Source organism: Anser cygnoides, chromosome 29, assembly GCF_040182565.1.
Source record: "Anser cygnoides isolate HZ-2024a breed goose chromosome 29, Taihu_goose_T2T_genome, whole genome shotgun sequence".
NCBI lineage: Eukaryota > Metazoa > Chordata > Aves > Anseriformes > Anatidae > Anser > Anser cygnoides.
Genome location: NC_089901.1, coordinates 4,098,589 through 4,121,181, shown reverse-complemented (window position 1 = coordinate 4,121,181; position 22,593 = coordinate 4,098,589). Strand labels below are relative to the sequence as shown.

Genomic DNA, 22,593 nt, shown 5'->3' with positions numbered 1-22,593 from the left:
CCCAGCCCAGCAGCCCAGGCTGGGCTGGCCCTAGGGCAGTGCCCATTGCAGGCTGCTGCAGGGCTCTGGGCACCACAGCCCCAGCCCCTTGCAAGGCACTGCTGCTGGGACAAAGGCGGCTCTGAGCTTCCTCAGGAGCCCCCGGGCTGGGGCCAGCCACGACTCAGAAAATGGAGGTCCGTGAAGCTTCAGGAGCCCTGGTCTCTTGCCTGGGAGATCCCCAGCACAGTGTGCCTGTGCCCCTCAGGGCCAGCCCCACTCCCCAGGCCAGCACAAGAGGCCTGGCCCAGGCACAGAGCAGCCTGCCTCGAGCAGGTTCCTTTCTGAAAGAGCTTTCCCTTTCTCCTTTACCCATCTGTGCAGGCACAGAAATCACAGAATCACAGAATCGTCTAGGTTGGAAGAGACCTCCAAGATCATCTAGCCCAACCTCTGACCTAACACTAACAAGTCCTCCACTAAACCATATCACTAAGGGCTACATCTAAACGTCTTTTAAAGACCTCCAGGGATGGCGACTCAACCAGCTCCCTGGGCAGTCCATTCTAATGCCTAACAACCCTTTCAGTAAAGAAGTTCTTCCTAACATCCAACCTAAACCTCCCCTGGTGCAACTTTCGCCCATTCCCCCTCGTCCTGTCACCAGGCACGTGGGAGAATAGACCAACCCCCACCTCTCTACAGCCTCCTTTAAGGTACCTATAGAGAGCGATGAGGTCTCCCCTGAGCCTCCTCTTCTCCAGGCTAAACAACCCCAGCTCCCTCAGCCGCTCCTCGTAAGACTTGTTCTCCAGACCCCTCACCAGCTTCGTTGCCCTTCTCTGGACTCTCTCGAGCACCTCGACGTCCTTCTTGTAGCGAGGGGCCCAAAACTGAACACAGTACTCAAGGTGCGGCCTCACCAGAGCCGAGTACAGGGGGACAATCACCTCCTTAGACCTGCTGGCCACACTGCTTCTTATGCAAGCCAGGATGCTGTTGGCCTTCTTGGCCACCTGAGCACACTGCTGGCTCATATTCAGCCGACTATCAACCAGTACTCCCAGGTCCTTCTCCGCCAGGCAGCTTTCCAACCACTCATCTCCCAGCCTGTAGCGCTGCTTGGGGTTGTTACGCCCCAGATGCAGGACCCGGCACTTGGCCTTGTTGAACTTCATGCAGTTGACCTCAGCCCATCGGTCCAGCCTATCCAGATCCTCCTGCAGAGCCTTCCTTCCCTCGAGCAGATCGACACACACACCTAACTTGGTGTCATCTGCAAACCTACTGAGGGTGCACTCGATCCCCTCATCCAGGTCATCGATAAAGATATTAAAGAGGACTGGCACCAGCACTGAGCCCTGGGGAACTCCACTAGTAACCGGCCTCCAACTGGATTTGGCTCCATTCACCACAAAATGCTGCCCAGCTCTTCCCCAAGGCCATCCCTATTCCCAGAGAGCCTTGCCCAGGGCAGTGTGTCTGTGCTGGCCTGGCCGGTCATTGCTGCTTCCCTCCCCGTGCTACCTGCGCTCCCCTCAGGGCCTCGAGCTGGTGGTGCTGCTGTTTAGGGGCCTTTGGTGCCCTGGGACTCCTGGGAGGCTCCCTACTGCTGATGTTGAGTGGGCAGCAAACCCAAATCAGTGGGAATCTCTGCTGCTCCTTTACATGTGCCCTTATGGCTCAGCAGCACAGGGCAGTGCTTGGTAGGACCATCGGGTGTCTCTATGGACACAAAGAGCAGGCATGTGCTGCACCAGACCTGCACCACACAGCTTCAAAGAGGCTGTCAACAATCACTCTCCAGTCTTGGCCTTGCCTGCTGGTCCTTCACAACCCCTCCAGGCACTGCAGAGCCCTCCTTTGCCTGTGGGCTCCTCAGGTTCACCTTTCGCTTTGTTACAATCTACCTTGGATGGTTGCTCATTAGATGAGGAACCACTCACTGCCCACACAGACTCGCATGCTGTCCATGGAATTCCCCTGACATCTCCTGGCAGCTCCAGATTCCTCTTCAGAATGGCATTTGCCATCAGCGCAAGCACTAGTGGAACAGTACCATGAAGACAAGTCAAAGGCCACTTATTGTTTGTTGGGTCATGTGCAACCAAGAAGGCAGCTCCCACTCCAGCCCTCGGTCCTTCACTGATCAATCTGAGGCTATGATCCATGGTGAAGCCCAGAAAAGTAAGAGGCCTGTTCAGGAAGCAGTTCCTTGGGTGCATTACTGACACCAGCTTTGAAAGAGGCATGCAGAGCTGTGGCAGAGATGCCTCTGTAGGTACAACAGGACTGTCACCAAGGAACACGAGACCTGAGTGCTAACAGAAATAGAAGTGCACAAGCGGAGTGTATGGACTTGAGCAGAAAGCAGTACAGAAAAGACCAGGTCTTGCTGCTGGCCATGGCCATGGCTTCAGGGAAGCAGCAGCCCCAACCTGAAGGCAGCAGAGAGGCAGAGCCCAGCAGGCAGTGAGGGGCAGTCCCAAGGACCACCGGGGCTGCTCCTCCATGTGGTAAGATGGAGGAGATGTGAAGAGATGGAAGCAGAGACCTTCTGATGCCTTCTTTATTGTCATTATCTATACTGGAAATGTGGTTCTATAGGCACATGAGATAAATAGGTCAAAAAGAAAAAAAAATCAAAAAAAAAAAAAAGGAATAATTATCCAACAAGATGTTTAAGACAACCTGTGATTCCTGTTAAGACTATAGTCAAATTAATGATACTTAGAAGCATTTATCCAAAGAGATTCCTCACTGCATCCTTGAGCTCCTGGTTCCTCATGCTGTAGATGAGGGGGTTCACTGCTGGAGGCACCACCGAGTACAGAAATGTCACTACAACATTTAATATTGCGGAGGAAATGGAGGGGGGCTTTGGGTAAGCAAAGATGCCAGTGCTGAGAAATAGAGAGACAACGGCCAGGTGAGGGAAGCACATGGAAAAGGCTTTGTGCCATCCCTGCTGAGAGGGGATTCTCAGTACGTCCCTGAAGATCTGCAAATAGGACATCACAATGGAAAAAAAACAACCAAATAAAAAAGAAACTGTAAACACCAGTGCCCCAGCTTCCCTGAAGTAGGCATCTGAGCAGGAGAGCTTGAGGATCTGGGGGATTTCACAGAAGAACTGGTCCACTGCATTGCCTTGGCAGAGGGGCAGGGAAAATGTATTAGCCGTGTGCAGGACAGCATGGAGAAAGCCACTGCCCCAGGCAGCTGCTGCCATCTTGGCACAAGCTGTGCTGCCCAGGAGGCTCCCGTAGTGCAGGGGCTTGCAGATGGCAATGTAGCGGTCATAGGACATGATGGTGAGTATAGAAAACTCAGCTGTTGTGTAGAAAAAGAGAAAAAGTACTTGAGCAACACATCCCATGAATGAGATGGCCCTGTTGTCCCAGAGGGCATTGGCCATGGCTTTGGGCAGAGCGGAGAGGATGCAGCCCAGGTCAAGGAGGGCGAGGTGGAGGAGGAAGAAGTACATGGGGGTGTGGAGGTGGTGGTCGCAGGCTACGGCAGTGAGGATGAGGCCATTGCCCAGGAGGGCAGCCAGGTAGATGCCCAGGAAGAGCCTGAAGTGCTGGAGCTGCAGCTCCCACGTGTCTGCGGATGCCAGCAGGTGGAACTCGCTCACAGAGCTGCTGTTGGGCATTTTCTGATATTCTCTGTTGAAGAGCAAAAGGCAGAACAAAGTAAGAAGAGATTTCTCAGAGTCAAAATCTATTGCAAGGATCAGAGCAAACCCATCCTGAGCCTCTCTCTTTGCAGGAGAACCATTCTGCAGCTGTCCTGTTTGAGTTGCGGCTGGTGCTGGCTGAGAGTGGCACTCGAAGCAGGGGCTGCTTTGGGCTCCAAAGGAGTCCTTCTTGCTGTGCAGCAGGCGGGAGGCAGAAACATGGGGGGAAAATGACATTCAGTCCACTGGTCAGATCCTTGAGCTCTGCAGTGTAGTTGCAAAAATCTCATCTGAATGCAGAGGCAGAGCTGCAGGGATTTTCTTTCCTTTGATTTATTCCTGTTACCCCTATAACACTTAGCAGAGGTATTGTATGATTGAACTCTCTGACATTTCATATGCACTCCTGGTGAAGTCCCGTGTCCACCAAGAGGCAATGGGACTGTCCCTTCGTGAAGACTGAGCAGAGCAGCTCTGCTGTCCATCCTTGTTCTCAGCTGCCCTGTGTTACCCCTCTGAGCTGCAGGACCATCCAACTCAGTTGTTTCTCTGAGAAAATAACTGTAGATGTATGCTAAGTGAGGAGGACCACAGCAAGCCAGACAGAGCTTGAGAGCTTCTCCTCATTCGGGCTCTGCCTGCTGTGCTGGCCATGCCTGCCCCACAGCCCATGGGCTGCAGGGGGAAGATGAGGCCAGGGAAGGGCTGCTCCAGGGGAAGGTATCTGCACTGCAGGGCATGGCTGTGAGGTGCCCAAATCCCTCCTGCCATGGCATTTCTGGCAACAGCTCTTTCTGACCGTCTGCCCCTCTCCTGAAGTAGGCATCCCAATCCATCAGCCTTCTTGCAGCCTGTCAGCCAACCAGACAGAAGTCAACTCACCGGCATCTTCCAAGACATGGGCCTGCTGCTGGCCTTGCAGCTTCTTGGATAGACACACCCAAGCCTTGTGCCTCCTGCTGTCCAGTCATGTACTCAAGCAGAAGGGACAGGACAACCCATATTCGGGCCTTCTTTCTGTCTGGGTCCTCTTGGGTGTGTAGGCATAGGGGATCCCACAGTCAGCATGCCAACCAGGTGCGTGCTGCTGGCCTACCAGGGCCACTGGCAGATGTCAGCCAAAAAGTAGAGATCCCAGAGAGAAGTCAAGGGTGACCTGTCAGCTACTTCAGACAGAAGTGACCTCACAGTCCCTTTCTGTGACATGTTCCTGCTGCTGCCCTATCAACTGCAGAGACAGCAGTGACCTCACAGTCCCTTCCACAGTCACATTCCTCCTGCTGGTGCAGGAGATCCTGAGGCAGAGGTGACTCATTGTCTTGTACCATAGCAACCTGGTTTTACCTTTCTGGGTTAGAGATTAAGCAAACGGTTAGTGGGAGGGTTTGGTGTTCTCCTGTCAGTGTCAGGTCTGTGGTTACGGTATGGGTAAGGTCTGTGGTTTAGGGTTTTGTTTAGGTCTGCCAGTAAGAATCACAGAATCAGAGAACCACAGAATTGTAGGGGTTGGAAGGGACCTCGAAAGGTCACTGGGTCCAACCCCCCTGCCAAAGCAGGTTCCTTAGAGCAGTCTGCCCAGGTAGGCGTCCAGACGGGCCTTGAATATCTCCAGAGAAGGAGACTCCACAACCTCCCTGGGAAGCCTGTACCCTGTCACCGTCACCGTTCTTTTGCATGTTGGTGCGGAACTTCCTGTGCTCTATCTTGTGGCCATTACCCCTTCTCCTATCCCCACAAACCACTGAAAAGAGGTTGGCCAAATCCCTCTGTCTCCCACATCTCAGGTATTTATACACATTGATGAGATCCTCTCTCAGTCTTCTTTTCTCCAGGCTGAACACACCCAGGTCTCTCAGCCTTTCCTCATAGGGAAAATGCTCCAAGCCCCATATCATCTTTGTGGCCCTCCGCTGGACTCTTTCCAGGAGCCCCCTGTCTTTTTTGTACCGGGGAGCCCAGAACTGGACACAGTACTCCAGGTGAGGCCTGACCAGGGCAGAGTAGAGGGGGAGGATCACCTCCCTTGACCTGCTGGCCACACTCCTTTTAATGCACACCAGGATCCCATTGGCCCTCTTGGCCACCAGGGCACACTGCTGGCTCATGGTCAACCTGTCGTCCACCAGGACCCCCAGGTCCTTCTCCTCAGAGCTCCTCTCCAGCAGGCCATCCCCCAGCCTGTACTGATACGTCCGGTTGTTCCTTCCCAGGTGCAGGTCTTGGGTTAAATAGAATCTTAAATAAGTCTTGGGTTAAATAGAGCATTTAAATGCTAGTGGTCAAGGCAGGGTTTAGGGTGAGTAAGAGAGTAAGGGTAAGGGAAAGGGACTATGGACTGAGGTTTTCTTCAGGTGATACTTTGAGTTCACGAATTACACTTGTGTATTCCTGTCAGGGTGTTGGACTAGCATTTAGATTTAGGGATTAATGTTACTATTTAAAATAGCATAAGGGCCATACATGACTGTTTTAAGTCAATGTTACAGCAACATCAATATTACGTAAACCTTCTTGTGTCTACAAAATCATGAATTTCTGCTTGTGAAGCTCCTCTTCCCTCTCCCATATCTCACATCTCTCCTGACCTCCCTATATCAGTCATCTATCTGGGATCAGCTTTCCGAAAGCTTTCACTCCATGAAGAACACAAGAAAGCCTTCGGAAGAGGTGTCCAGGCTTCTGGGTTTGCCCTTAGCAGCCCCTTTTTTTACTGTGGTGCTAGCAAGGAGGCCAGCTGTGACAGAGGGCTGCACAGTGCCTGCTGCTGTCTGCAGGGACAGGGATGCCACTGCAGAGACAACAGGACTGTCACCAAGGTATACGAGATCTCAGGGCGAACACAGATACAGGACCACAAGGGAACAATGTGGAAGCCAAGAGAGCAGCAGTGAAAAGGCCACGTCCTGCTGCTGGCCATGGCCATGGCTCCAGGGAAGCAGCAGCCCCGACCCAAAGGCAGCAGAGAGGCAGAGCCCAGCGGGCAGTGAGGGGCAGCCCCGAGGGCCACCGGGACTGCTCCTCCATGTGGCAGCTGGGCTCCCGGCCCTGAGCCTCTCCTGCGTGCTGGGGCTGCTCCGCCTTTTCCAGAGGAGGTGAGAGGAGATGGCAGCTAAGACAAATCAATTTCTTCTGATTCTTTATTGTCTTTATTTACACTGGAAGCCTACTTCTATATGTAGACTAGATGATTTAATGAAAGTAAGTAAATGAATTAACAGGCAGAACACTAAGCTATTAGAACAGTAAAGAACAGTAAAGAACAGTAAAGCTATTAAATAATGGCAAAAATGGTATGATACGAATCACATAATTGCACATAATTAAGAATACGTATTATAAACACATTATTGATGCTTAAGAAGCAGGCATAGAAACAGTTTCTTCACTCCATACTTGAGTTCCTTGTTTCTCATGCTGTAGATGAGGGGGTTCATTGCTGGAGGTACCAATGAATAAAGAACAGCTACTACCAGGTCCAAAGTTGGGGAAGAGATGGAGGGGGGCTTCAGGTAGGAAGGTAGGGGGTCTTCAGGTAGGGCATTCAGGAAAATGTATTGGCCGTGTGCTGGACAACATTGAGAAAGCCACCCCCAGGCAGCTGTTGCCATCTGGGCACAAGCTCTGCTGCCCAGGAGACTCCCATAGTGCAGGGGCTTGCAGATGGCAACGTAGCGGTCGTAGGCCATGACAGTGAGGAGGCAATACTCAGCTACAACAAAGAAAGCAAAGAGAAAGAGTTGGGCAGCACATCCTTGATAGGAGATGGCCCTGTTTTCCCAGAGGGAATTGGCCATGGCTTTTGGGACAGTGATGGAGATGGATCCGAGGTCAAGGAGGGCGAGGTTGAGGAGGAAGAAGTACATGGGGGTGTGGAGGTGGTGGTCGCAGGCTACAGCGGTGAGGATGAGGCCGTTGCCCAGGAGGGCAGCCAGGTAGATGCCCAGGAAGAGCCTGAAGTGCAGGAGCTGAAACTCCTGTGTGTCTGCAAATGCCATCAGGAAGAACTTGTTCACAGAGCTGATGTTGGGCATTTGCTGACTTTGGACGGAGTTATCTGTTGAGGAGGATAAGTTAGAAAAAAAGTTAGAACAGCCTTATCTCTGGAAAACCTATTGCAAGCCTTAGAGCACTCTTAGTCTGAGCCTTTCTCTTTGCAGGAGAACCTTCCTGCAGCTCTCTTGCTTGAGCTGCGGCTGGTGCTGGCTGAGAGTGGCATTGGGAGCAGGGGCTGGTTTGGGCTCCAGAGGATTTCTTCCTGCTTTGCAGGAGGAGGGAAGCGGGAACATGGGGGAAACCCAAGTTAGGTCCCCTTCTCAGATCAATGAGCTTTGCAGCATTTTTTTGGATTCTTTATGCTGAAGCCAGCTCTGGTTCCAACACTGCTGAGCTTGTCCAGTGCTGTCAACACTGCCCCTTACTTCATTCCATCAAAATTCATTCATTAATATATGGGCCCTTGTGCTTGGTGAAACACATCCAGTTTGTCTACACCTCAGTGTCACCTTCACATTGCCTTTGTCTACTTGCCCTCACTGCCTCCAATGTTCTGCTCTAACGAGCTCCAAGGGAGCCTATGTCAGTGCTGGCCCTCAGGGGGGACATTGCAGGAAACTTGCATCTGACTTGGACTTCTTGAGAGATTTCTTCAATTGTCTCTCAGTGTCTGAGGTTCGTGGGCTCATCACCAAAGCCCCCAGAGGGGTGTTTACACTACCTTGGTCTGGGCCTCTGCTGCTGAGCATGGCCGGGCTCCTGGGACAGAGAGAGCTCCTGGCAAGAGAGCCCTGGTGCAGGGAGACAGTTCTGCCCAGGAGCAGCTCCTCTGCACAGCGCAGCAGGGCTGGGGGCTCTGACCACAAGCACCGAGGCAGAAAGGGATTCCAGGCAGCCTGGAGGGTGCAGGCAGATGAGAGCTCAGTGCAGGAGAAACCTTCATAGCTCTGCACACAGTAAGTCTCTGGCTGCAGGACAGTGCAGGGGAGGTTCCTGGAAGGGGCTTCTGGATCCAGGACGTCTCTGCCTGGCCAGGAGCTGCCAGGATGTCTCTCATGGCTTGTGCAGCGTGGAGGTGAAGGTGCTGCAGGGCACCTGCAGGGGTTCCCAGGGCTGTGGTGCAGAGCAGGGTCCCTGCTGTGCCCCAGGGGCTGTGTGCCGGGGCAGGGCCTCTGCCGCCTGCCAGGCTCAGCACTCAGCCTGCCTGGGGAGCCCAGGGGCTTGGACAGAGGAAGGGCAGGGCAGGGGCTGCCTGCAAAGAGAAGGCACTTTCTGTGCTCTCTGCCTGCCTTTTCCTACTCTGATTTTTGGGCAGGCTCTATGTTAACAGGGTGGTTGAATTTGCACAGGTGACTGAGTTTCTTATTGCATTGAATTGAGATGTAAACAGGTTAGTGATGAACCTGAGAACATCCCTTCCCTTCTCTCTGCTTACAGACTGCACCAGGGGTTTTCTGAGCTGTTCATGAAAGACCTGCAGACAGGGAGATGTCCCCAGACTGTCCCTATCCCCGGGAGATGTCTGTAGGGCAGAGCTGGGCACACAGCGGAAGGGATGGGGTCTGCGAGCATGGACAGGAGGAGACGTGAGGACAGAGAAGCAGCTGCTGAAGGGACAGCTGCAGGCAGCAGGGACATGGGCAAGAAGTGAGAGCTCCTGCAGAGGATCGTTTACAGTCTTTGCTATATCCAAGATCCCTTGATCTGCCCTTGTGAATCAACATCCTTGCCATGTACTTGTCATTGAATTCTGCACAGCTGTGCTAAAAGGGAGGCATTTCCATCTGCACTTGAAGATGGTGCCCTCTTCTCCCAGCAAAGCGCAGGTGATTTTTCAGCACAACCTCTGAGTGCAGCCATCCCCCAGCTGAGTGCTGCAAGCAGCCAGCAGCTGGGCACTAGGGGATGGACAGAGCAGCCCTCCTGGATGTGAAATCTGGCTGAGGTTTGCGCTCACAACAACATTTACCACTGCTTTGGAGCACAGGTGGCCCATCGGGGGCTGATGAGCAGAGGTGGCTTCTGTGTACAGGACACTCAGCGAACACAAAGCAGGGCACCAGCCAGGGGCAGAGAAAAAGGTCCCATGGGAGGAAAGGAAATGTGAAGGCTTTTATGAGTAAGGAATTTAGTATCGCTCAGAGAAATTTCCCCTAACAAACTATATATTTTTCTTCTTTGGCAGTTTCCTTGATGAAGGGCAGCAAATGCCCAACAGCAGCTCTGTGAGCGAGTTCCTCCTGCTGGCATTCGCAGACACACGGGAGCTGCACTTCAGGCTCTTCCTGGGCATCTACCTGGCTGCCCTCCTGGGCAACGGCCTCATCCTCACCGCCGCAGCCTGCGACCACCGCCTCCACACCCCCATGTACTTCTTCCTCCTCAACCTCGCCCTCCTCGACCTGGGCTGCATCTCCACCACTCTGCCCAAAGCCATGGCCAATGTCCTCTGGGACAACAGGGCCATCTCGTTCATAGGATGTGTTGCTCAAGTATTTTTTCTCTTTTTCTACACAACAGCTGAGTTTTCTATACTCACCGTCATGTCCTACGATCGCTACATTGCCATCTACAAGCCCCTGCACTACGGGAGCCTCCTGGGCAGCAGAGCTTGTGCCCAGATGGCAGCAGCTGCCTGGGGCAGTGGCTTTCTCCATGCTGTCCTGCACAGAGCGAATACATTTTATCTGCCCCTCTGCCAAGGCAATGCAGTGGACCAGTTCTTCTGTGAAATCCCCCAAATCCTCAAGCTCTTCTGCTCAGATGCCTGCCTCAGGGAAGCTGGGGTACTTATGTTTAGTTCCTGCTTGACCTTTGGTTGTTTTGTTTTCATAGTTTTCTCGTTTGTGCAGATCTTCTGGGCGGTGCTGAGGGTGCCCTCTGAGCAGGACAAGCCCAAAGACTTTTCCATGTGCCTCCCTCACCTTGTTGTGGTCTCTCTGTTTCTCAGCACTGCCATATTTGCTTACCTGAAACCCCCCTCCATCTCCTCCTTGTCCATGGATTTTGTTGTGGCAGTTCTGTACTCAGTTGTTCCTTCATCTGTGAACCCGCTCATCTACAGCATGAGGAACCAGGAGCTCAAGGATGCAGTAAGGAATCTGTTTGGATACCTGCTTCTTCAGCATCGCTAACTTACCCATAATACTAACAGGACTCCTAGGTTATTTGGGAAAATGTTAGGACAACCTTTTGTTAATATTTGTCTCAATATTTGATTTTAATTTAAATAATACTATTTTTAGCCCTCTAACTCTTATTTTATTTTCATAGAATTGTGCTTCTTCTGTAGATAAACACAATAAAGACCCAATAATGGGTGAAAAGGCAATAACTTACCATCTCCCACTAGCAAACTGATGCACAACCAGTCTCAGAGAAAATGCTACATTGGAGAGCCTGCCCCACATTTTATTGGTGAGCACCATGTTATGTGTCATGGATTGTACATTTGGTCAAGCTGGGTCAGCTGTCACAGCAGGTTCCTCTCTAAGCTTCTTGTCCACCCACAGCCAACTCGCTGATGGGGCAAAGTGGAAAGCAGGGAAGGCCTTGATGCTGTACAAGCCATGCTCAGGAATAGGGACCAAGGCAGTGGCTGACCAACACTGCTCTGGTCACATATCAAAAACACAGCACCACAGGGACTGCTCTGCAGAGAGCAACTCGGTCCCAGCCAGAGTCAGTAAAAGGCCCCATGCTGGACAAGAAGGCTCGCTCTGAGCTCTGGAAGGAGTCAGGAAGGTGCTAATAAGCACCAGGACAATTGAGGAAGCCCAAAGGTCCTTCTGAAGGGTCACTGAGTGCCAGCTGAGAGGCAGTGCTGGCCAGTGGGGAGGGCCAGGACAAAGACTTGTGTGAAGGCTGTGAGAAACAAAGAACCTCAGGGCTTTAGCAGATACTTAAAGTCCTGCCTGAGTCCTGAAATGGAAAGCAATGTATATCTGTGCATGGAGTAAGTGGTGAATCCTGGGACTGGGGCAGGGCTGAAGGTCCTTGTGTGAAGCTGGGCTGATGGAGAAGTGTCCATCTTGCATGTGTGCCTCAGCCTGGGAGAAGGGGCCTGCCTGTGGTGTGGGATGGCTGGGCTGTGCTCAGCCATGCCCCAGGAGCTGACCTTGCTCTCTTCCTCCCCGCCACTCCCCACATGGGGCAGGCCCTCAGGAAACACCCCTGAGCCTGGAGATGCACCAACCTGCTGTGGTGAGGTGCCACTACTGCAGGGGAAGAGGGGAGGGTTGGAGGGACACGTGGGACCTGCAGGTGAGTGGTGTGTGCAGAGCATGCAGGGACATCTTCAGGGGCAGCATGAACCCGGGAGAGAGCAGTGAATGGAGCTCGCAGAGTGTGAACCTGTCCCAGGTGGACTGACCAGAGCTCAAGTGCTCAATCTGGTGTGAGCAGGCAGAGGAGAGCTCTGCAGACCCAGGGCACGCAGCAGCCCCAGCAAAGGAGCCTGGCAAGTGATTCCTTGTAGCCCTGGGGCAATGGTAGTGACCCCATGAGCTGGGTCTGTCTCCCAACCTGCCCAGCACGGCCCTGCAGAGTGCCCCTGTGCCCCAGGCAGCACAGCCCCCTCGCTCTGCAGAGCAGCACCACCGAAAAGGGGGGTGTTTTGTAGGTGTGGTATTATGAGCTCAGTGGTGGCTCAGAATAAGTCCAGCAGGAAGTGAATGACTGTTAAACAGCCTGTGAGGTGATTTTTTTCTGAAGTAGCCAACAGGTCATCCCTTGACTCCTGGCTGGGATCTGTGTCATTAGGCTCACATCTGCGAATGTACCTCAAAGGCCAGCAGAATGCACTTGCTATGCATGTAGTTTGTGAGATCAGCTCTTCCTACGTATCTGGGAAGCCCCATAGAGGAAGAGGTCTTGGATAAGAGTCGTCACATCAGAGGTGATGACTTTTGCCTAAAGTCATCCTTCAGGACTGTTTTCAGTTCTCTACAAAGAAGTGGCCACTGCCTTCACGATGCCCGGGGGAAACTGAAGCATGCATGAGGGCCTGGGAAAAGTTACCCTGGATCCATAGGACCCATTCTAGTGACGGGCGGAAAAGACTCCACAACCATAGGGTTGTAAAGTAGGTATGCTTTACTGCAGTGCACTGGGCGCACTGGGAATAACTTCCCTCAAAAAAGTGCGCACCTGCCCGGTCGTCTCTCACAGTTTTATACATGAATAATGTTACATATTACATGAGCTCTAATATATATTCATTATTTTCCCCGAAAAGGCGGACCTCTTCCAAGTACTCATTTCCATACTCCCTGCCCTTAGCTCCTCCCGGTTGCAGCTGCGCAATGTAGCCTGGTGGTTGTGGGCAGGAGTCTTTCAGGATGAAGGCAATGAGGAAGAGGAGGTTAAACTTTTTACCTTTCTGGACTTTGACCTTCTGTTGGACAGTATTTAGGCCTTTTTTGCTTATCTTTTCCTTGTTTCCTGCCAACAAGTTTTTCATCCTTCCCTAACGAGTTGTTCGTCCTTCCCTCATCTGTTGACCTTGAGCAATATCTTCCTTTTTGCATCTGCTTCTCATAAGGTTCTCATCTACATCCCCGATAATTAGGATATTTTTAGGTTCTCATCTACATCCCTGATAATTAGGATATTTTGCCATATGTGTAGCTAAATATTAATTCAGATAAGTTTTAGCATCTTCCCCATCTCAATTCCCCCCTTTTATTCTAAATTAAGTAAATTCTTTTACTTACTACTTATTCCTGGCCTCCTCTCTATACCTATTTGTAAGCGCATATTCCTCTGAAATATTGTAATACTAGGCAAACAAATATTCCGAAAAATAACAGAACCACAGACATAGTAAATAATTGTTTTAACCATGTCAAATCCAGTAACCAGCTGGTTAGTTTTTCCCATAATTCAGTAAACCCAAGCTAGGTGTCATCCTGTGACACCTCATGCAATAAGTGAGTATGTTTCCATATCTCCTCTAAATCAGTTTCTACTCTTTGGAATTGATCAATATACGTACAGCAACTCTGATTTATTGCAGTGCACACTCCCCCTTCCTTCACTATTAATAAATCTAATACCATTCAATTTTGTAAAACCACCTTATTGAGAGATGAGACTTCTCCCTGTAGTGCTTTTATCGCGTCTTTGGTGGAATTCTCTATCTGTTCTAATTCAGCTGAAATATTTACTATTGTCTCTTCCAGTTCACTTACTCCTAAGCTAGGAATTAACCATCTAACGAAACTATGGTATCCTGTAGGTCTTTCTACCAACGGATTTAGTGGGATTGCTCAAGTTACGCATTTCCGTGGGGGACCTTAAGATTCCCATAGATACTGCAGGCCCATTATAAAAAGAATCGGGAGGTGACAAATATCCCCCTATACAGTGACCCTTCCAATTAGGTGGTAAATTCTTCCTTGCCCTCCCATCACCACATAGCCACCAATACCCTATTCCTAATTTGCACCCACTTTCCGAAGATCCGTCCACCGCAGACTCCTCATCCGGGTCTTATGCTACTTGGATAGTAATATTACAAAATGACCTTAAATTGGCTAGATTATATCCACCTACATTTACCGTTTTTGAATAATCAGGTTCCCGACCAAAAGCAAGCCCCAAATCACACAAGATCTTTTGTTTGCTGCTATCATCGTCCCCCATACATCGACTTTTAACAGTAACATTTCCCCATGCTTGTAAAGCAAATTTCGGTCCCTCAGGGAGGGTATAATCTACCTGTTCCATTCCCCAACATTTAGTGGATCACGTCTGATTACTATATAATGCATTAGTCCAGTTTCCTGTGGGTATCCCATACAGCGGGATTTCCATATTGCCCCTCGGGAGTGCAGTACTTATCCAACAGTCAGATAAATTTAAGGATAGGGCCACTCTTTCGGTTATGTTTACATACGAGTTTTCCTTCCATGCTTGAGATGATACAATTGCAAGCAATGTCCGAAATCTATACATGTCGCCTTTTCAATTTCAACTTATTTGGCCCCATTGTCTCAAGTGTCCATGGACCTCGCGCTGACTTCTTGATTCTCGTGTGGTGAATCCAAGTAGGTTGTTCTTTAATTTTAACTGCGGTGTATGACATGAGGAGCACCTAAAAGGGTCCCTCCCATTGGGGTTCCAGAATCTTTTCTGCAAGAGACTTTACATATATATTACTGCCGTTACTACTACGTATATATTACTGCCATTAAAGATAACAAAAAACGTTTTTACAAATACATCAACACCAAAAGGAGGACTAAGGAGAATCTCCATCCTTTACTGGATGCGGGGGGAAACTTAGTTACAAAAGATGAGGAAAAGGCTGAGGTGCTCAATGCTTTCTTTGCCTCAGTCTTTAGTGGCAAGACTGGTTGTTCTCTGGATACCTGGTACCCTGAGCTGGTGGAAGGGGATGGGGAGCAGGATGTGGCCCTCGCTATCCATGAGGAAATGGTTGGCAACCTGCTACAACACTTGGATGTACGCAAGTCGATGGGGCCGGATGGGATCCACCCGAGGGTACTGAGCAAACTGGCGGAGGAGCTGGCCAAGACGCTTTCCATTATTTATCGGCAGTCCTGCCTATCAGGGGAGGTCCCAGTTGACTGGCGGCTAGCAAACGTGACGCCCATCTACAAGAAGGGTCAGAGGGTAGACCTCGGGGAACTATAGGCCTGTTAGCTTGACCTCAGTGCCAGGGAAGTTCATGGAGCAGATTATCTTGAGTGTCATCACGTGGCACTTGCAGGGCAACCAGGCGATCAGGCCCAGTCAGCATGGGTTTGTGAAAGGTAGGTCCTGCTTGACGAACCTGATCTCCTTCTATGACCAAGTGACACGCTTGGTGGATGAGGGAAAGGCTGTGGATGTGATCTACCTTGACTTCAGTAAGGCTTTTGACACCGTTTCCCACAACATTCTCCTCAAGAAACTGGCTGCTCGTGGCTTGGACTGGCGTACGCTTTGTTGGGTTAAAAACTGGCTGGATGGCCGGGCCCAAAGAGTTGTGGTGAATGGAGCCAAATCCAGTTGGAGGCCGGTTACTAGTGGAGTCCCCCAGGGCTCAGTGCTGGGGCCGGTCCTCTTTAATATCTTTATCGATGACCTGGATGACGGGATCGAGTGCACCCTCAGTAAGTTTGCAGACGACACCAAGTTTGGTGCGTGTGTTGATCTGCTCGAGGGAAGGAAGGCTCTGCAGGAAGATCTGGATAGGCTGGACCGATGGGCTGAGGTCAACTGCATGAAGTTCAACAAGGCCAAGTGCTGGGTCCTGCACCTGGGGCACAACAACCCCAAGCAGCGCTACAGGCAGGGAGATGAGCGGTTAGAAAGCTGCCTGGCAGAGAAGAACCTGGGAGTTTTGGTTGATAGTCGGCTGAATATGAGCAAGCAGTGTGCTCAGGTGGCCAAGAAGGCCAACAGCATCCTGGCTTGCATAAGAAGCAGTGTGGCCAGTAGGTCTAGAGAGGTGATTGTCCCCCTGTACTCGGCTCTGGCGAGGCCGCACCTTGAGTACTGTGTTCAGTTTTGGGCCCCTCGCTACACGAAGGACGTCGAGGTGCTCGAGAGAGTCCAGAGAAGGGCAACGAAGCTGGTGAGAGGTCTGGAGAACAAGTCTTACGAGGAGCGGCTGAGGGAGCTGGGGTTGTTTAGCCTGGAGAAGAGGAGGCTCAGGGGAGACCTCATCGCTCTCTATAGGTACCTTAAAGGAGGCTGTAGAGAGGTGGGGGTTGGTCTATTCTCCCACGTGCCTGGTGACAGGACGAGGGGGAATGGGCTAAAGTTGTGCCAGGGGAGGTTTAGGTTGGATGTTAGGAAGAACTTCTTTACTGAAAGGGTTGTTAGGCATTAGAATGGACTGCCCAGGGAGCTGGTTGAGTCGCCATCCCTGGAGGTCTTTAAAAGACGTTTAGATGTAGCTCTTAGTGATATGGTTTAGTGGAGGTCTTGTTAGTATTAGGACAGAGGTTGGACTAGATGATCTTGGAGGTCTCTTCTAACCTAGACGATTCTGTGATTCTGTGATTCTGTGATATAATCTCCAGGTTGTACATTGTGTATAGGTCTATCCAAACCCCTACTCCGGGTTCCAACTACATATTTTCCAATTCTGTCTAATTGTTTCCCTAATGCCACCATATAGGATGTCATAATTTCATCTTCTGCTTGTGTGGACATCCCCTTCTGTATTTCATGGAGTCGTCCATACAGGATTTCAAAAGGGCTCAGTCTCTCCTTTGCTCTTGGCCTTGTTTGTATGCGCAAGAAAGCCAGAGGAAAAGACTGAGGCCAGGTCAGATTAGCTTCCTGTCCCAATTTTACAATCTGTTGTTTGATCAAGTGGTTCATCTTTTCTACCTGGCCACTCAACTGAGGGCAATATGGGGTATGAAGTTGCCAATCTTTAACTAGATGGTGGCAGATTTGTTGTACTATTCTTGAAATAAAACGCAGTTCCCTGTTAGAGGATATAGTAGCTGGTACCCCAAAACGTGGTATTATTTCCTGTATTAATATTCTTACCACCTCCCTAGCCTTGGCTGTTCTAGTTGGAAACGCCTCTGGCCAACCTGAAAAGGTGTCAGTTAATACCAACATATATCGGTACCCCCTTTTTCTTGGGAGTTCTGAAAAATCAATCTGCCATTGTTGTCCAGGCCCATTACCCTTTCCAATTTGTCCTGTCTCTAATTTTGGAGTATTTTTGGGATTAGTCTGGAGACAAAGGTCACATTGCTGAGTCACTTGTCTCACAGTGGTATATAGATTCCTTGCTACAATTTCTCTGATCAAATGTTTATATAAGGCTTCTGCCCCCCAATGCCTCTTTCTATGTTCCTCTCTTATCAAGGGTCATATCATATAAGAGGGAATAATTCTTTTCCCTTGGGGGGTAAGAGCCCACCCTTCCTCATTATAAGAACCCTCTAGATCAGTAATTAATTTCTGATCTTCCTTTGTATATTTAGGCTTACCTTCCAGGGAGATTTGCCCATCGGGGATCAGGGCCCCTTCTGTTTTTACCCCCTTTTTGGCTGCCTGTGTTGCCTCTCTGTCCACAAGGTCATTTCCTTTTTCCAATTCTGAGTTTACTTTTTGGTGTGCTCTGATGTGCATGATTGCCACTTTCTCAGGGAGCTGAACTGCTTCCAACAACTTCAAGATTTCCTTTGCATGCTTGATGTTTTTGCCCTGTGAATTCAACAATCCCCTCTCCTTCCAGATCACTCCATGTGCATGTACAACCCCAAAGGCGTATTTTGAGTGCCTATAGACGTTTGCGATTTTGCCTTGGGCCAATTCCAAGGCACAAGTCAGAGCAATTATTTCTGCCTTTTGTGCAGAGTTTTTGCAGGTAAAGGCCCGGACTCTATTACCTGGAGTGGTAACCTGCAGTGGTAACTGCATACCCAGCATGTCGTTTTCCGCTGATGACGTAGCTGCTCCCATCAGTGAACCAGTTTACCGTGTTTTCCATAGGATTGTCTTTCAGATCCAGACAGCACGAATATATTGCTTTGATGGTTTCCAGACAGTTGTGATACACTGGTTCCCCTGTGTTCCCACTGAGAAAAGAAGCTGGATTGACAATGTCAGTGACTACAATTTCCACATCATCCTGTTCCACCATTGTAGCCTGATATTTCAAAAATCTTTGTGTGGAGAGCCAATGTCCACCTTTTGCTTCCAGTACTGCAGATACCGTATGGGACACTAACACAGTCATTTTCTGGCCCCAAGGTGAATTTTCGGGCCTCCTGGATGTTTAGTACTACGGCCACGACCTCTCACAAGCATCCAGGCCATCTCTTTGCAGTTGTGTCCAATTGTTTGGCAAAATAGAAAACTGCTCTAAGGTATGGGTCCAGGTCTTGTGCTAATATTCCCAGTACAATTCCCTGCTTCTTGTAGGAAAAAAGGAAAAATGGCTTACTCACATCTGGGAGTCCCAAAGCCGGAGCTGACATCAGGGCCTTCTTCAGTAGCTTGAAAGCTTGTATTGCTTCCTTGTTCCATTGGAGGCATTTCTGTTCAGTAGTTGTGAGTGCATACAGGGGTTTAACAAGCAGTCCATAATTATAGATCATTTATAGTGCATAAATAAGTTTTAGTATAGAATCATAGAATCATAGAATATCCTGAGTTGGAAGGGACCCTTAAGGATCATCAAGTCCAACTCTTGATACCGCACAGGTCTACCCAAAAGTTCAGACCATGTGACTAAGTGCACAGTCCAATCTCTTCTTAAATTCAGACAGGCTCGGTGCAGTGACCACTTCCCTGGGGAGCCTGTTCCAGTGTGCAACCACCCTCTCTGTGAAGAACCCCCTCCTGATGTCGAGCCTAAATTTCCCCTGCCTCAGCTTAACCCCGTTCCCGCGGGTCCTGTCACTGGTGTTAATGGAGAAAAGGTCTCCTGCCTCTCGACACCCCCTTACGAGGAAGTTGTAGACTGTGATGAGGTCTCCCCTCAGCCTCCTCTTCTCCAGGCTGAACAGGCCCAGTGACCTCAGCCGTTCCTCGTACGTCTTCCCCTCCAGGCCTTTCACCATCTTTGTAGCCCTCCTCTGGACACTCTCCAACAGTTTCATGTCCTTTTTATACTGTGGTGCCCAGAACTGCACACAGTACTCGAGGTGAGGCCGCACCAGCGCAGAGTAGAGCGGGACAATCACCTCCCTTGACCTACTAGCGATGCCGTGCTTGATGCACCCCAGGACACGGTTGGCCCTCCTGGCCGCCAGGGCACACTGCTGGCTCATATTCAACTTGCTGTCAACCACGACCCCCAGATCCCTCTCTTCTAGGCTGCTCTCTAGCGTCTTATCGCCCAGTCTGTACGTGCAGCCAGGGTTTCCCTGTCCCAGGTGCAGGACCCGGCACTTGCTCTTATTGAACTTCATGCGGTTGGTGATCGCCCAGCTCTCTAACCTATCCAGATCCCTCTGCAAGGCCTTTCCACCCTCATTCGAGTCCACAACTCCTCCAAGTTTGGTGTCATCAGCAAACTTGCTCAAAATACCTTCTATTCCTACATCCAGATCGTTTATAAAAATATTGAAAAGTACCGGCCCTAAAATGGAGCCTTGAGGGACCCCACTGGTGACCGCCCGCCAGCCTGACGCAGCCCCATTTACCATAACCCTTTGGGCCCTGCCCGTTAGCCAATTGCTCACCCATCGTATGATGTTTTTATTTAGCTGTATGGTGGACATTTTGTCCAGTAGGATCCTATGGGAAACCGTGTCAAAAGCCTTGCTGAAGTCCAAAAAAATCACATCAGCTGGTTTCCCTTGGTCCATCATACGGGTGATCTTATCATAAAAGGAAATCAGGTTAGTTAGGCAGGACCTGCCCTTCACAAACCCATGCTGGCTGGGACCAATGACTGCTTTGTCCCCCAGGTGAGCCTCAATAAGTTCGAGAACCATCTTCTCCATGATTTTACCAGGCACTGACGTGAGACTGACAGGCCTGTAATTGCTAGGGTCTTCTTTCTGACCCTTCTTGTAAATCGGCACAACATTTGCCAGCTTCCAGTCTACCGGGACCTCTCCAAATTCCCAGGATCGTTGAAAAATAATTGAGAGAGGTTCCGCGATGACGTCCGCCAGCTCTTTCAGCACCCGGGGATGAATCCCATCCGGACCCATGGACTTGTAGGGATCCAGGTGGAGTAGCAAATCCCGCACACGTTCAGGGTCGGTTGGGAGTTTGTCATCCCCACCGTCCCAGCCCTCTAGCTCAGGGCACCCTGGGTCCCGAAGCCCATCATCGGCATTGAAGACAGAGGCGAAGAAGGCGTTAAGCGTCTCTGCTTTGCCTATGTCATTGTCTGTGAGGAGACCTTCCCTATCAAGGAGCGGCCCTATGTATTCTTTAGTTCTCCTTATTCCATTCACATATCTGAAAAAGCCCTTTTTATTTTCTCTCACAGACACAGCCAGCTTCAACTCAAGGTGTGCTTTGGCCACACGAATTTTCTGCCTACAAACACGAACGGCATCCCTGTATTCTTTCCATGACACCTGGCCCTCCTTCCAGTAGCGAAACACTCTCTGTTTCCGCCTAATCTCCATTAGAATGTTCCTGGTCAGCCACGCCGGCCTCCTGCCCCGCCTGCCTGACTTGCGATATTTAGGAATTGCTTGATCTTGTGCTTCTAGGAGGCATCGTTTAAAGAATGACCAGCACTGGTGGACATCGAGGCCTTCAAGAGCAGTTTCCCAGGGGACCTTGCTGACTAGTTCCCTGAGCAGCCTGAAGTCCGCTTTCCCCATATCTAGGGATGAGGTTTTGGTGGCACTTTTCTTTCTGTCACCGTAAATTTTGAACTCAACCACTTCATGGTCGCTTTGACCAAGGCGGCCACCAATCACCACATCTCCCACCAGACCCTCTCTGTTTTCTAGCAACAGGTCGAGGAGGGCACCTTTCCTAGTTGGCTCCGTTAGCACCTGCACCAAGAAGTTATCATCTAGGTGCTTCATGAACCTCCTGGACTTGCTCGTGTCAGCCGTGTGGCACTCCCAGTTAACGTCTGGCAAGTTGAAGTCCCCCATAAGGACAAGGGGAGTTAATCTCGAGGCCTCTCTTAGTTCTGTAAAGAATAATTTATCGGCGCTATCGTCCTGGCCAGGCGGTCTGTAATAGACTCCCACAACGACATCCCCTTTATTCGTTCGTCCCTTGATCCTTACCCAGAGGCCATCAACTTTGCCATCTCCGACCTGAAGTTCTACACAGTCCAGCCCCTGCTTCACATACATCGCCACCCCACCACCTCGCCTACCCTGCCTGTCCCTCCTGAAGAGCCTGTAACCATCTATCGCAACACCCCAGTCACAGGACTCATCCCACCAGGTTTCGCTTATGCCGATGATATCGTAGTTGCAGGACTGGGCCAGGACTTCTAGCTCATCCATTTTATTCCTCATACTGCGTGCGTTCGTGTAGAAGCACTTCAGGTGCGTCTCCTTACACTCAGCACCTTGTGGATCTGCCCGAAGGACCTCACTGGCACCCAGCCCCTCTGATTCTAGCGTACCTACCCTTAGGTCTTCACCGGCGTGCCTGGTTTTAGCCCCTTCCCCCTTCGACTCTAGTTTAAAGACCTATCTATCAGCCCTGCCAACTCCTGACCAAAGATCCTTACCCCTCTCCGAGAGAGGCACATCCCATCCGGTGCCATCAGGCCCTGTGTAGCATAGACCTTCCCGTGATCAAAGAACCCAAAGTTCTGCCGGTCACACCAGTCTCGAAGCCACGAGTTTATGTGAACAGCACGCCTTTCAGCTTCGATCCCCCCTATCGGAAGGACAGAGGCAAACACAACCTGCGCCCCTGATCCTCTAAGTAGTCGCCCCAAATCCCTAAAGTCTCTTTTGATCGCCTTCGGACTTCTCGTTGCTACTTCATCGCTACCAGCCTGAAAGACCAGTAGCGGGTAGTAGTCAGTGGGCCGTACCAGGCGCTGGACTTTCTTGGCGAAGTCTCTCACCCGAGCCCCAGGGAGGCAACAGACTTCTCTGCGGGTTGGGTCCGGTCGGCATATCGGTCCCTCTGTCCCTTTCAGAAGGGAGCCCCCCATAACAATAGCCCTTCTTTCTTTTTTGAAGGATGATGTGGCCATGCGGTGTGTAGGTCGCCTTGTCTTAGGCGCCCCCTCCAGCTGGGACGGGTTTTTATCTACTTTATCGTTCGGATTGTCTTGTTCTAGTCCTTCATATCGATTATTTAAGGGTAGATGAGAAGGTGAGGTGGGCAGAGAGAGGGCTCGCCTACCACCCCGAATAGGCACCTGCCTCCATTCCCCCCCTTGATCTAGGTCTCCTCCCGCTGCCTGGCAGGAGGAGGGAACCTCCGTCTTCTGCATAACAGGAGACGCCTGTGCTGTGGCAGGCTCATGAACCTGCCTCAGAGAGGGTAGAGTGCACCTCCACCAGTCAATT

General features: G+C 50.7%; 2 protein-coding genes and 1 pseudogene across 2 annotated transcripts; 1 reads left to right on the top strand and 2 right to left on the bottom strand.

Annotated features, from left to right (window-relative positions):
• Positions 1–2,719: 2,719 nt before the first annotated feature.
• LOC136787424 (olfactory receptor 14I1-like) lies at positions 2,720–8,400 on the bottom strand. The gene is made up of 5 exons (XM_066984618.1): positions 8,373–8,400; positions 7,052–7,712; positions 3,520–3,647; positions 3,190–3,312; positions 2,720–2,820 (listed from the first exon to the last, which is right to left on the bottom strand). Exons 1-5 carry the CDS (start codon positions 8,398–8,400, stop codon positions 2,720–2,722), a joined length of 1,041 nt encoding a protein of 346 aa, XP_066840719.1.
• Positions 8,401–9,221: 821 nt separating this feature from the next.
• On the top strand, positions 9,222–10,785 carry LOC136787423 (olfactory receptor 14J1-like). Its single transcript, XM_066984617.1, has 3 exons — positions 9,222–9,298; positions 9,837–9,964; positions 10,172–10,785. Exons 1-3 carry the CDS (start codon positions 9,222–9,224, stop codon positions 10,783–10,785), a joined length of 819 nt encoding a protein of 272 aa, XP_066840718.1.
• A 1,629-nt stretch (positions 10,786–12,414) lies between these two features.
• LOC136787422 (endogenous retrovirus group V member 1 Env polyprotein-like) lies at positions 12,415–14,608 on the bottom strand (annotated as a pseudogene).
• Between the last annotated feature and the right edge of the window lie 7,985 nt (positions 14,609–22,593).